Source organism: Corvus brachyrhynchos, unplaced genomic scaffold (genome assembly GCF_000691975.1).
Source record: "Corvus brachyrhynchos isolate BGI_N302 unplaced genomic scaffold, ASM69197v1 scaffold661, whole genome shotgun sequence".
NCBI classification, from domain to species: domain Eukaryota; kingdom Metazoa; phylum Chordata; class Aves; order Passeriformes; family Corvidae; genus Corvus; species Corvus brachyrhynchos.
In genome coordinates, this window is record NW_008236246.1 from 9,616 (window position 1) to 22,473 (window position 12,858).

The following is a 12,858-nucleotide window of genomic DNA, read 5'->3' on the forward strand; positions in this document are numbered from 1 at the left end:
CCGGCCGTGCTCGGAGAAGGGGGCCTCCAGCCCTTGGAGCATCTCTGCAGCCTCTCTGAACTCACTCCAGCAGCTCCACATCCTTCTGATGCTGGACCCCAGGGCTGGAGGCAGCTCTGCAGGTGGGATCTCAGCCAAGCAGGGCAGAGGGGCAGAGTACCCACTCCAGCAGCTCCACATCCTTCTGATGCTGGACCCCAGGGCTGGAGGCAGCTCTGCAGGTGGGATCTCAGCCAAGCAGGGCAGAGGGGCAGAATCCCCCTGTCCCCTGCTGCCCACGCTGTGAGGTCAGCCCAGGACATAGGGGGTTTCTGGGTGACAGTGCAAGGGGCTGGGGCACGTTGAGCTTTTTATCCACCAACACCCCCAAGTCCTTCTCCCCAGGGCGACTCTCGATCCATTCTCTGCCCAGCCCGAGTCTGTGCTTGGGATTGCCCTGATCTGGGGCCAGGCCGTGCACTTGGCCTCATACCAACAGAATCACACTGGGATTTTGGTGGTGGTCTCTGTGCCTATGGTAATGACTCCAGCTCACTGAAACTTCGAGCTCTTCTTGCTGCTTCCCCTGCCTCACACCTTCTTGAGACCCCCATGCTCCCCTTGGTACCACCTCATCATCCTTGTCTCGGGTTTGCACGGCCACGTCTGGATAGCAGTGGCTTCAGGGGGGCCCTCTGTGAGGAGACACCAGAAGCTGCCCCCATGTCAGGCAGAGCCAGCTCTAGAGGGCTCCAGGACGGACCCACCACTGGCCAGGGCTGACCCAACCAGCGATGCTGGAAGGGCCTCTGTGATAAGGTATTAAAAAGGGGTAAACACTGCTGTGCAACAGCAGCTGGGGGGAGGAGGGAGAATATGTGAGAGCAACAGCCCCACAGGCACCAAGGCTGGGGAAGGAGGAGGTGCTGGAGCAGAGATTCCCCTGCAGCCAGTAGTGCAGCCCATGGGGAGGAGGATTTTGCCCCGTAGCCCATGGAGGCCAGCAGAGGAGCAGATCCCCACTGCAGCCCCATGTAAGGACCCCACAGCACAGCAGGTGGGGATGCCCTGAAGGGAGCTGCAGCCTGGGAAGAGCCCACGCTGGAGCGAGCTCCGTGCAGGGGCTATGCTCTGTGGAGTCCATGCAGGAGCTGGCAGGACAGTGGAGCAGTCTGTTCCTGAAGGACTGTACCCCATGGAAAGGGACCTTGCTGGAGCAGTTCTTAAGACAACTGCAGCCCATCAGAAGGACCCACTTCAGAGAAGTTGGTGTGGGACTGTCTTCCATGGAGAGGGGAACAGCGTGAGGAGAAAGGAGTAGCAGAGACAAAGTGTGATGAGCTGACAGCAATCCACATTCCCCATCTCGTGCATTGTTCAGAGGGAGGAGGTAGAAGAGTTGGGAGAAGCTGAGCCTGGGAAGAAGGGAGGGTAGAGGAAGGTGTTTTCATGTTTGTTCTTATTTCTCATTTTCTTACTCTGTTTAATTGGTTATAAAATAAATTAATTTCCCCACGTTGAGTCTCTTTTGACTGCGACAGTAATTGGTGAGTGATCTCTCTGACCCATGGGATTTTTATCACATTTTCTCCCCTTTTCGGTCAAAGAGGGGGAGTGATGGAGTGGCTTTTTGTGCACCTAGCTAGCCAAGATTGACCCACCACGAGTTCTCCAAATCTCTTCACCACCACCTCCACCTTCCACACCCATCCCATTGCCCATGACTTCTCCATGTCCCTGACTCCACTGTCAGTGAAGAGTCTACCAGGACTGCAGCATTTATTAATGCACTTTATTTCCCCCTCACTCAAGACATGCCAATGGAACAGGCTACCCTGTGATGTCCAGTGGTCTGGGCCCTCATCTGCCTCCAAAACTCCCCTACAAGGGCTGCACAAATTGCCTGTGGCAGGTCTGTGGCAAGTCCATGGTAAGTCCACAACAGGTCCATGGTGGGTCTCTGATGGGCCCCTGGAGGTCCCTTGGCCCAGCTGCCTGTGCCCCTCTGTAGGGACCTCCTCACTTTCTGCCCAAATGGTCCTTCAGTATCACCAGCACTTTTTGTGCCTTCTTCAGGACCTCCTCCTCATCCACACTGGGGAAGGCCTCACTGGGGGTCATGGGGAAGGGGTGGTAATTTGGGTACTGTGTGGCCTTGCCATTCACGCCGCAGCCACACAACCACTGCACATCCGGTACCAGGCCCCTCAGCTCCGGCTCCTTTGTCTCCAGCCATTGGGCCAGACCCATCAGCCCCCCTGGGCTCTCAAAGGCTTCACCACGGCAAAGTACGGCCGCCACCAGTGCCTTCTCCAGGGCCTGGTGCACTTTGAAGAGGACCCAGTTGGGGCAGCAGCGCCGGATGTCATTGTGGGCTGCCTGCAGGTCACTTGTGGCCTGACACAGCCACCGCAGGGCCTCAGGGACAGATGGAGTCAGGGCCATGAGCTCCTCAGTGCTCAGCCAGGAGCTGCAACCTCCCTGTCCCTGGTGCTGGGCAGAGCTCACAGGTTTGTACTGGACACAGAACTCTGGCCACACCTTTGGCTGCCTGACACCATGCAGAGGCCTTGAGATTGCCAGGCTGGGATCCTTCCATGGCCCCCCTTCTTCCACAGCCTCCTCCTGCAGCCTCTTCTCTGGCTCTGGTGCAGCACCCACCAGTTCCACGTTGTTCTCCTCCAGAACCAAGGCCAAGTCCTGTGGCTCCTGGCAGACCAGCATTTCACGCAGCACGGACAAAGCAGGTGCCTCCAGCTGCCCATCCAGGATATTATTTATCTCCTGCGCCAGTGTCTCCACGACCCTCATGTGGTGCCGGTTCAGCCCCATCTCTGTGTGTCGGATGTAGAGGAGCCGCTGGCCACCAGCAGACGGGCACACATGGATGACGTGTGACTGGGAGCTGCCCTTCACCTTTGCCCCACCATGGACCAGCACAGTGCGGATGTCCTTGCAGCACTGAACTTTCAGCTGCTCCACTGCAAAGCCACCATCCTCCTCCATTCCCGTCACAGCCTTATGGCTCTTCCACTGAAGCAGGGACTCCAGCCCCAGCCTAAACCATGGGGATATCAGCAGGGTCTGCAGATGCCTCTGCACTGGGCACTGAGAGCCATAGTGACATGGCCTTGGGCCACCCTCCTTCAGCTGCTGCTCTGTCACCTCTGAGAGTGCCCGTGGCCGCAGGTGAGGTGGCAGCCTTTGCAGCAGCCACCTGGTATTACACCCAGACACTGGCAGCGCAGCCATGAACACAAAGGTCTTCTCCAAGGCCCGAGCGGTCTCTGAGGACACGCAGTCATTGAAGCACAGCCTGTGGGATGGCTCCAGGCAGTCAGCAGTGCTCAGCAGGTACAGCTCAGCCACAGCAGAACAATCAGGGGGCTCTGGTTCCTCCTGCAGCAGCTGGAAGAAACGCCGTGTGGCCAGGAGGACCGTCTTCTTCTGGGTACTGGTAAGGGTCCCACTGCCATGGCTCTCCTGGTAGATTTGGGCCAGGACATGGCTGTAGTGAGTCACTGTGGGGACCAGGACCACGCCAAGGTGTTGCAGGAGATCTCCAAAGGCAGCCATGTGGGGGTCAGGTGTGAGGAGATAGGGGTAAAAGTCAGCCTCATCTGGGAGCGATGTCACCACCTGCCGTGGCCTGGCCATGTCCCCTGACTTGGCCAGCACCATGGGCAGCTCAGCGAGGTGCTCTGAGTCCACCTCCTCCAGATGGGTCTGCAGGAAGCTGTACACGCTCTGGAGCACGCTGCCCCGCGTGCTCACCTGCTCTGGTGTTGGGCAGGCTGCCCTGCACACATGCTCCAGGTTGGCCACCACCAGGGCAGTGGGTATCTCTACAAGGACTCCCATGGTCTTCAGGAACTTCTTATCAACTTTAAGGGCTTTTGGCAGGATGGTGGCTGATGTCCACAGGAGCTCAGCCACATTTTTGCAGTAGGAAACGCTGCCTTTCAGAGCCACAGCCTTAGAGGAGGCTGCAAAAGGCGGGTGGAGGTTCATCAAGTCTAGGGGGATGTTCAGTGGAGGCAGGAAGTGGATTGTGGCAATTTTCTTCAGGAAACCCAGTGACTCGGGATTTTTCAACAGGATTTCAAGCTGCTTGAGCATCTCCTGCTGTCGCAGCAGCAGTGCTGCAGTGTTGCAGGTAGCCTGAGTGGCTTCACACTCTATCTCCTGGGCCAGTGCCACAAAATCCTCTTCAGAGAGGCTGGTGCGGACACCTGCCTCAAGGAGGAAACACACAGCTTTACAGTCCAAACGTAGCTCCCTAAAGAAAGATTTAGGCACAAAGCGGTTTTGGAGCCGCAGGGTGCGGAAGGAGGGCATGTCATCATAAAAGTAGGAGGCCAGGCGCCAGATTCCGTGGGCATCTTGTATAAAGGCCACCTTCTGAAAAGCTGCCGCAATGGCCTCCAGGCTCTGAAGGTCAAAGGAAGGTTTCAGGACAAAGAACAAGCGTACAGCTTCCTTGAGGTTTTGTCGTGTGAGCTGGGACAGCCGGGGTAGCACCACAGTCATGAAGAGCTTTTGTTCATCTGTGGACTCCCACTTCAAATCCTTGGCCAGCCATTTGTGGATCGGGTTTTGTGTGAGCAGCACCATGTCTCTGTCCAGGTCATACAGGGCTTGGGCACCCGGGGGCACTTCTCTGTATCTGCAGAGCAACAGCACTTTGTGGTAGGGAGCCACAGCTACATAGCCCCCTGCAAACTTCTGGAAGAGAGGCAGGTGCTGGAGCTGCTGCAGCGCCCGTGCATCCAGATTTCCCTTCTGGACAAATCTCAGCAGGGCTGTCACGTCCTGATCGCTTAAATCCCCCCAGCGGAGATCAGCTCTGGTGTCTGCCAGATGGGCCACGACAGCCCTGGGTTCTGTGACCTGCAGTGCCCTTGGCTTCAAGCAATGGACGGCAAAACCACGGGGCAGCAGGGACTGCTGGAGCACAGGGATGCCCAGTTTGTGCAGCACCTTTTCCTCTTCTAAGGAACACTCAAAAAGAACCCTGGAGAGGGAGGATAGTGGCAGTAGGTGCTTCGACTCTGTCTTACTCCCCTGAATAGGCAGCACCGCCATGTCCTGGAGATGATCCATGAATGACTTCATGTTTGCATCTGAGGTGCTGGTGAAGACCACACTTTCAAAGAAGGCCCACAGCCCCTGGATCCACTTTTTCCCCTCTGTGGTCCACTCCAACTGACCCAATGCCTCCTGGATGAGTGGTGTGGCCTCTAGGAGGCCAAGCTTCTTCACAAAGCAAGGTGGGATCCATGCAGGAATACACTTTTGGGCAAAACGGTGTCTGTGCTGGGGGAAGAGGTGGGCAAAGGAGTTTTCGAAGACAGGATGGTGGATGCTGAAAGCATTCAGAAAACCATCTTCTGTGGCCAGCAAGGGCAGGCCTTCCAGTTCTACCTTGTCCCCATTGTTGAGAGTACCTTGGGAGTGCCTGCTCCATCCTCCTAAATACTGCAGAAGGATGGAGCAGCTCTCTGCTGTCCTCAGGGGTGTCTCAGACAGCTTGCAGGGCACAGGCAGAGCCAGGGCCTTGAGGAAGCACCGGAGAGATGCTGGCTCCAAGACAACAGTGTTCACCTGGGCTTCAAAGAACTCCTCATGGATCTGTTGCAGGGGGGTGAATGCTGGAACCAGTTTCATGTTCAGTTGCTGCAGCACCTTCTGGACTTCTGGGTCAGGCATTTTCTTGAGGAAGTATGGCTCTGTTAGCACGTCCCCTCCACCTGGAGATGCCCAGGTTATTGTCACCTTGCTGCCAGGTGACTTCTTGTCATCTGGCAGCAAGATGACAGGCACCAGGGGCAGGCGTGCATGACTGAGATGCCTGTAGATCTCTCTCACCATGTCCTGAAAGATAGGTAGCACCCTTTTCGTAACAGGGAAAAACTGGAGGAAGTGGGAGTCCAGGTGCTGCTCACAGAGTGTCAGGGACCTGTACTGGAGCTTTTCTGGCCCCAGGGCTTTCCACTGCCTGGTGAGAAAATCACAGTATAGTGGGACCACCAAGCGCCGGAGCAAGAAGTCATTCCAGGCTGTCTCTCTGCAGCCTTTGTCCCAGTGGAGATTGCGCCTGGCCGCATTCACAGAGAAGCTGGCATTGATGTGCACAGGAAGCCCAGTGTTCACGGGCAGTGGAAGGGTGCAGAAGGCTCTGCCCATGTCTCTGTTCAGAGGCTCCAGCGGGGCAGCCAAAGCCCCATAGGGCAGCCACTCAAACATTGGAGACTTCTCAGCCCCATCCTGTGCCCCAATTTGGGAGATCACCCTCCACACACTTCTGGTCTTGGCCCTGCTGTTTTTGACTGTCATGGTATAGGAGAGAAGGGTGGGACTGTTCCCATCCATGGCTTGGCTTAATCTTGCTTGAAAATCCCGTCTCAGCTCTGCATCATCACCCGTGAGCTCTGTGGTCACGCGCAGCTTCTCCACCAACTCTTTACCACTTGGGGGGATCTCAGCCCGCTTGGGGGGATCTCAGAGAAGACCACGGTGTGGACATTCCGGAGGAAGAGCACCAAGTCCTCACCTTCCTCAGCCAGTATTTGCTCCATGTCCCTGAGGTCTTGGTCTCGCACAACCATGTCAGACACCCTGGACTTGAGAGCCTCAGCTGCAGTGCGGAGCGGCAGCCGGAAAAGGACACCCTGTTTCAGGTCAAAGAAGGATGGTAGGAAGGTGTCATAAATGTCTGGAAAATTCTCCTTGAATTTAGGGTTGACAGCAAACATCCCACCAGGCTTCTCGGCTGTGGCTGTGGGCAGGTAGTAGAGATGGGGATCAAAGACACACAGGGTACTGTCTCCAGTCACGAAGGCTGGGCAGTCAGTAAAGTGGAAGACAGTGTTGAAGCCAAGGCCATATTTGCCTGTGACATCCTGCCGGCCTTGCTTGCCACCCACCCCCAGACGCTGAATGCCTTCAATGTCCTGCTGCTTGAAGGGGCTGTCATTGTAGATGCAGAGGGCAGGGCCCTGCAGGAGGTTCCAGTTCTCATTGAAAGTGGCCTTCACTGGGTGCTGTCGGCGGTCCCACACGAAGTGCACAAGCCCTGCACCAGCATCGTCCGCATTCTGGAGCACCTCCTTCACCATATCAGGAGCAGACGCTGGGTACTCCTTCAAGATGTTCTTCAGCCGTGTTGGCAAATCTTCATGGGCACCAAATGGCTGCGCCCAGCGGCTCAGGTGATCAGTGATTAGTTCACTCCTCTCCAGTGCTCGGTGGCGTATAGTGGCCACCCCACAGTGCAGGGCTGCATCTCGGGACAGCTCCTTATGGCACAGCAGGACATCTCTGTCCAACGGCATCCATGGTGCATCATTGAAGTGGAGCTTGTCCCGTGGGCGCAAAATGCCCTCCTCATCGGGCAGAAAGAGTTGCTGGGTCTGGTAGGTGTCAGGCTCGTTGCCATCTTCCATCAAGCCACAAGACACCAGCCGAAGGGCCAGAGCCAGCTCCGCCGCAGGCAGTGGCTCTCCGGCATGTGTCTCTGCCAGGGTGGAGAGCACTCGGGCATAATCATCCCACGTGAACGTGTGGCGCAGCCCCACACACTCCCAGAGCTCTCTGTAAGGCTTGTACTGCTCTTGGAGCTGATGAAGGTATGGGACAGCCTTAAACGACAGTGTCTCGGCCACAGCCGTGACTGGGACAAAATGGGAGCCCACCAAGATGAAGGGCTCCCCTCGGGCCACTGCAGAAGCCACCTCATCCCAGCTGGAGCGATGTTCCCTGAGCAGCATGTTCAGGTGCTTGTAGCAGCAGTTGGTGGTGTCCTGCAGGTTCTCCAAAGGGAGAGCATTGGAGCTACAGCTCAGTGCCTGCAGCTGGCTAAGGACTGGAGCTGCTGGTATCTGCCGGTCCAGCCCCAAGAAGGATGCAACCTCCTTGGGGAGGCTGAAGTTTTCCCCCAGCAGTTTAGGAGCCAATATAGGGTGGATGAGCCCCACTAATGGGGCATGGATGTGATGGTAGAGCTGGGCAGCTGGCAGCAGCACATGGTCGCCAGTGAGCAGTGTAGCAGGGAGGAAGGGCACAGTCTGGAAAGCGGCCTGCAGGGTGTTGTTCACTCTCTCCTTCACTGCATCCTGAAGCAGCTCAAGGATGCAGGCAGCCCTCTGGTAGCCCTGGGCATGATTCTTGGTCCAGACAAGCTGCACGGTCTTTGCCCGCTCCAGCAGCTCTGGCAGGGCCATGGTGTTCTTCACCATGCCCAGCCTCTCCAGTTGGCTTAGTCTCTCTGGGGAAAGGAAGGCATTCCCAGTGGGGAAGCGCCCATCATTAGGGTCATATAAAGGGGCAGCACGGCCTCTGGGATGCACCAGGCAATTGATGAACTGCAGGTGGCCATGAGGGGTGGCAGGGATGCAGGGTACTGTCTGCAGCACTTTGTCCACATCCTCATGGGACATATCCAGCGCATGGAGGAGCAGTGGGTCCCGGTCAACAGCAGGGAGGTTTATCAAGTTGGGAAGCACAAGCTCACAGAGAAAGCGAGGCCAGTCATAGGTTCCAGCATCCAGCACCTTCCCAAGGCCCTCCTGCACTTTCCCAGGCAAGGCCACAGCCAACAGGGGATGGGGCACGGTGGTGGCAAAGACTCGCTGCGCCACAGCACCCAGCTTAGGGTGTCTTTCCACAGCCTGGTGCAGGAAGCGGGCGTCCTGCAGCGAGCACCAGGAGCTGCCATCAGAAAAGAGCCTGGGGCCACTCCTGGCTGCCACAGCCTGGTAGAAACCAGTCACGGCCTCTGTAAAGGGGTAACGGGCAGTGCTAATGTCTGGCCAGAAGAGATGATACTCATAGTTCTTCAACTCGCCTGCCTCATGCATGGCACGGAGATGGTCCAGTGCCCGGAGCCAGGCCCTCGGCACGGCGTTGTGGAGCAGCACCTGGTTCCTCCTGCCCCTCTCCGCCGTGTCCCACAGCCCCTTGCGGTTTGAGAGGATGCTGAAGGTCCCATGCACATGAATTGCCAGCCCTGAGAAGACCGGCATGGGAAGGTGGCAGAAAACTTGCCCCTTCTCAGCATCCAGACGTGGCACCCACTTGCCATCTTCAGTAGGGGCAAGGGGAAGGGCCACACCAGCCATGGGAAGCGGAGGACGGAGCCCTGCTTGTGTGTTCTGGTGAAACAGTTCCAGCAACTCCCCATCACCCTGACATACCAAAACCAGGTAGTGCCACACAGTCCTGGATTCCTCCTCGCAGGCTGAGAGCTGCTCGATGGCTGCCCAGCTTGGGGGATCCCCAGGGGCCCCCAAGTCTTGGATCTCCTTTCGCTGCAGCGTGGCCAGATGTGTGGTATCCTTTGCAGAGGTGGCCGTGTCTGGCAGCATCTCCAGGGACAGCTCCCTCACCTTCTTCAGGAAGAGCAGCAGGAGCCGGTTAGAGCCAAGGAAAGTGGTGCCAAGGGACTGGATGCGCTCTGTACCAAAGGCCTCAGTGCAAACCTGCGATGTCACAGCTTCTTCTTCAGTGCGAAAAGGCAGGCGGAAAAGGCTCCCTGGAAAGGGTCCTGGCTCAGGCAGGCAACACCCAAATATACCATGGTAGGGCTGGAACTGCTCAGCAAAGACACGGAGGATGCGTGGTCGGCTGGAGAAGTCCAGGCGGATGCCAGGGCAGCCGGCACTGGGGAAGTGCTTGCCCAGATGGGTGCCGTTGGGATCAAAGATGAGCAGTGTCTCCCCACTCAGCACTGCCGGCACATCCGTGACACGGTAGACAGAGCTGAAGCCCAGCCCAAAGCGCCCGATCCGGCCTTCCCGGCCCTCCTTTGTAGCAGCTCCAATCCGGGTGATGTTCCGGAGGTCATCCTCTGTGAATAGGGCATTGTTGTAGGCCCAGAGAGCTGGGCCATGGCAGGCAGCCATGCCTGGGTCTAGCAGCCCAGAGGTGGCCTTTCTGCGGCACCGCAGGTCCAGGAGGAAGCGGCACACGGTAGCGCCGGCATCCTCTGCATTCTGGACCATCTCTGTGAAGAGGTCGCTCTCCTCGCCGTACTCCCGGAGGATGTTGCGGAGGCGTAGGGTGATGGGCTCCGAGGGGCCACAGGCTGTGAATGGCTCCGGGCCCAGCACCCGTGTACTGAGCAGCTCTGTGCCCAGGAATATGGCTGTGCTGGAAGGCAGTGCCTCGTGCACCACCTCCTGAACATCCTCCTCTTCCTCCAGCTCCATGTCCAGGTACACGGCAGAGGCAGCTGGTCGGAGGGCAAAGCCTGAGCCCTGTGGGATCCTCACAGGAACAGGCACGGTGCCCTTGCCCTGGTGGCCCCGACTCTTCAGCCACTCCAGGACAGCTACAACCACCTGCAACTCTGCAGCAGTGCCTGCTCTGGAGCTGCGCCCATCTATGTCCTGCCCCAGGCAGCGCAGGGCCGACACCGCCCTCTCCTCACTCACCCCCTCCGCCACCCCCCAAGCCCTGAAGAGGCACCTGTAGGGCAGGAAGTCAGGGGGCACGCGGGGCACCAGCATCCCCAGCTCCAGCTCCTTAGGGTAGTCCAGTACAGCATCATGTGGCAGGACAAGCCCAGACCCAGTCCACACTACAGCATCATTCGGAGCAGTCCCAAAGGCCTTCAGGTTTTCCTGCATGTGCCAGTAGACAGGCTGGAGAGCGGGACCCACCTCATCCATGTCCCCGTGCCCTGCCAGCTTTCTCAGCTGCTCCCACACTCTCTCTGGCGGTGGGGTCTGGCTCAGCCCCAGCTTCTTCTCTGCCTCTGGCAAAAAGGCGCCAGTCAGGGGCATGGCAAGCCCCACCAGGGCCTGGTACTGGGTGGATCGCAGCTCCTTGGGGGGCAGGAAGGGCTGCCCAGGCTCTCCTGTGCACTTGGAGCGAGGCACCCATGGCAGGGCCTGGAGCTGCCTGAGCTCTGCAGCACTGAAGCTATCCAGTGCCTTGGGGCGGTTGCAGACCTTGATCAGTGCCTCAGCCCTGTCCAGAGCTGCCATGTTGCCCTGGCTGACTTTTGCTGCAGCTGCCAGGATATCTGAGGGCAGCAGGCAACCCTCACCATGCCGCAAGCCCACGGCCCTCAAGGCACAGAGGACAGATGGACTGTGGAAGGTGGCGGGAGGAAAGCGCTCGGGTCCCAGCAGTGCCTGCAAGGTGCTGTCGCAGGGGTCGTAGAGGTCTCGTGGGCATGCAGGGCCATTGGGGGTCTCCAGGAAGGCCAGCTCACTGCAGGCCTGCCGGAGAGGGGGGCTCTGTGCAAAGACAACATCTCCATGCTGCAGCACCCAGAGCAGCAGAGCCTCTGTCTCAGCTGCCAGCCCCGCATACATGCCTTGGGCCACAGCTTTGACGGCCTCCAGCATCACATGGGCTGCACTGATGAGGGGCCTCTGGAGCCTCCCGAGGAGCCGCCGGTCAACTTCATCCCGGCACCGCAACACGGCCTCCGGCAGCAGCACATCTCGGGGCGGCTCCAGCTCTGGCTCCAGCGCCGGGGTGGCACCGGCCGGCACCAGCTCCACAGGCTGTGGGGTGGCCAAGCAGGGCAGTGGCAGAAAGAGGGGCAGAGCAGCCAGCGTGGCCATGTCCTGCTTTGTCAGGGATGGGACATCTGCCAGGTAGAGCCGGAGGGTGACCACATCCACATCGGGCAGCGAGGCCATGCGGGAGGCCACTGCTGCAGCCCCCTGCCTGCCCAGGGCCCGCAGGGCGTTCAGGGGACATGGAGGCAGGACATAGCGGGACAGGGAGCGGTGCCATGTGCCTGGTGGCACCACGGGGCAACCCAGGACCTCCAGCACAGAGGCCACAGCAGGTGGCAGGAGCTGGTCCTCCCATGCCTGGAAGATAAGACTGGATTCAGGTCTCAGTGGAGCCAGACGGACACTGGGAGCATCCAGTGGGGACAGGGATATGAGAGGGAGCCCCTCCAGAGGGCCCAGATCTTCCACGTGATGGGCCAGGAATCGCCACACAGCTGGGAACCAGGAAGCTGGGGGCTGGGGGGGCCCTTGGGCTGGGCACCAGGTCACTGGGGTTGAAGACTGGGATGTCCAGGTGGGGGGCAGAGCCAAGCGCAGGGTCTGTGCAGTCACAGCTGGGTCCAGCAGAACCAGGTTGGGGAAGAGACCTGTGTGCAAGAGGCAGAGGCTGGACTAGAACACATGGGACCTGGGACCTGGCAGGGGGACTCAGTATGGGGGAGAAAGAACCTGAGCTCTGCGGGATATGGGAGGACCTGGACTCTGAAGGGACAGTGGATACCCTGAATAGGAGCACAGAGAGCCCAGAAACCCCACATGGGTGGGGATATAGGAAAGAGATGTGGGAGGTAAAAAGGTGTAAGGGGGACCAGTAGTGGGGAGCACAGAGGTCTTCAAATGAGGAACACAGGGAGACCGAGGATCTGAGGGAGCACAGAGGGGACAAGGGAATGTGGGAAGAAGAGCAAGGACATGGAGTCCCCAGAGAGACAAGGAGGTACAGCGGCTGCAGAGGAGCCCCAAGGTGTACGAGGCTGCCTAGGGGTGTTGGGGTTTAGGGGGGGGGGACAACCAGGGGACCTAAAGGTGGTCCAGGAACCCCCATGTCTTACCCTCCTTGGCAATGCCTCGCAGGAGGCTGTCCAAACCTGGCTCCAAGTCTGAGGGCAGGAAGGACCCCGCCAAGCCAGGCAGGAGCTCCCTGTGGGAACAAACAGAGGTGCTGGGGGACTCAAGAGGTAATGGGGGGCAGCTTTCTGGGCACCTGCCTCAGCTCCCACTTGGTGTCACCAGGTGAGAGAAGGAGGGCAGTGACGAGCCCAAATACCCAGGTTTGGCCGGGGCCCCCTTTCCAATTCAACGGCGAGAGCTGCAACTGTGGGCACCCGGCTGTCCTGCCCACTCT

At 58.7% G+C, this 12,858-nt stretch overlaps 1 protein-coding gene across 1 annotated transcript in view; it reads right to left on the minus strand.

Annotated features, from left to right (window-relative positions):
* Positions 1–1,741: 1,741 nt before the first annotated feature.
* The window catches only part of LOC103624264 (sacsin), a gene marked incomplete at its 5' end in the record, with an annotated part of 13,548 nt that continues 2,431 nt past the window's right edge, over positions 1,742–12,858 (minus strand). The window contains 3 exon segments of the mRNA XM_017746936.1: positions 1,742–6,462; positions 6,465–12,100; positions 12,566–12,721. Coding sequence (XP_017602425.1) covers positions 1,999–6,462; positions 6,465–12,100; positions 12,566–12,721 — 10,256 coding nt within the window.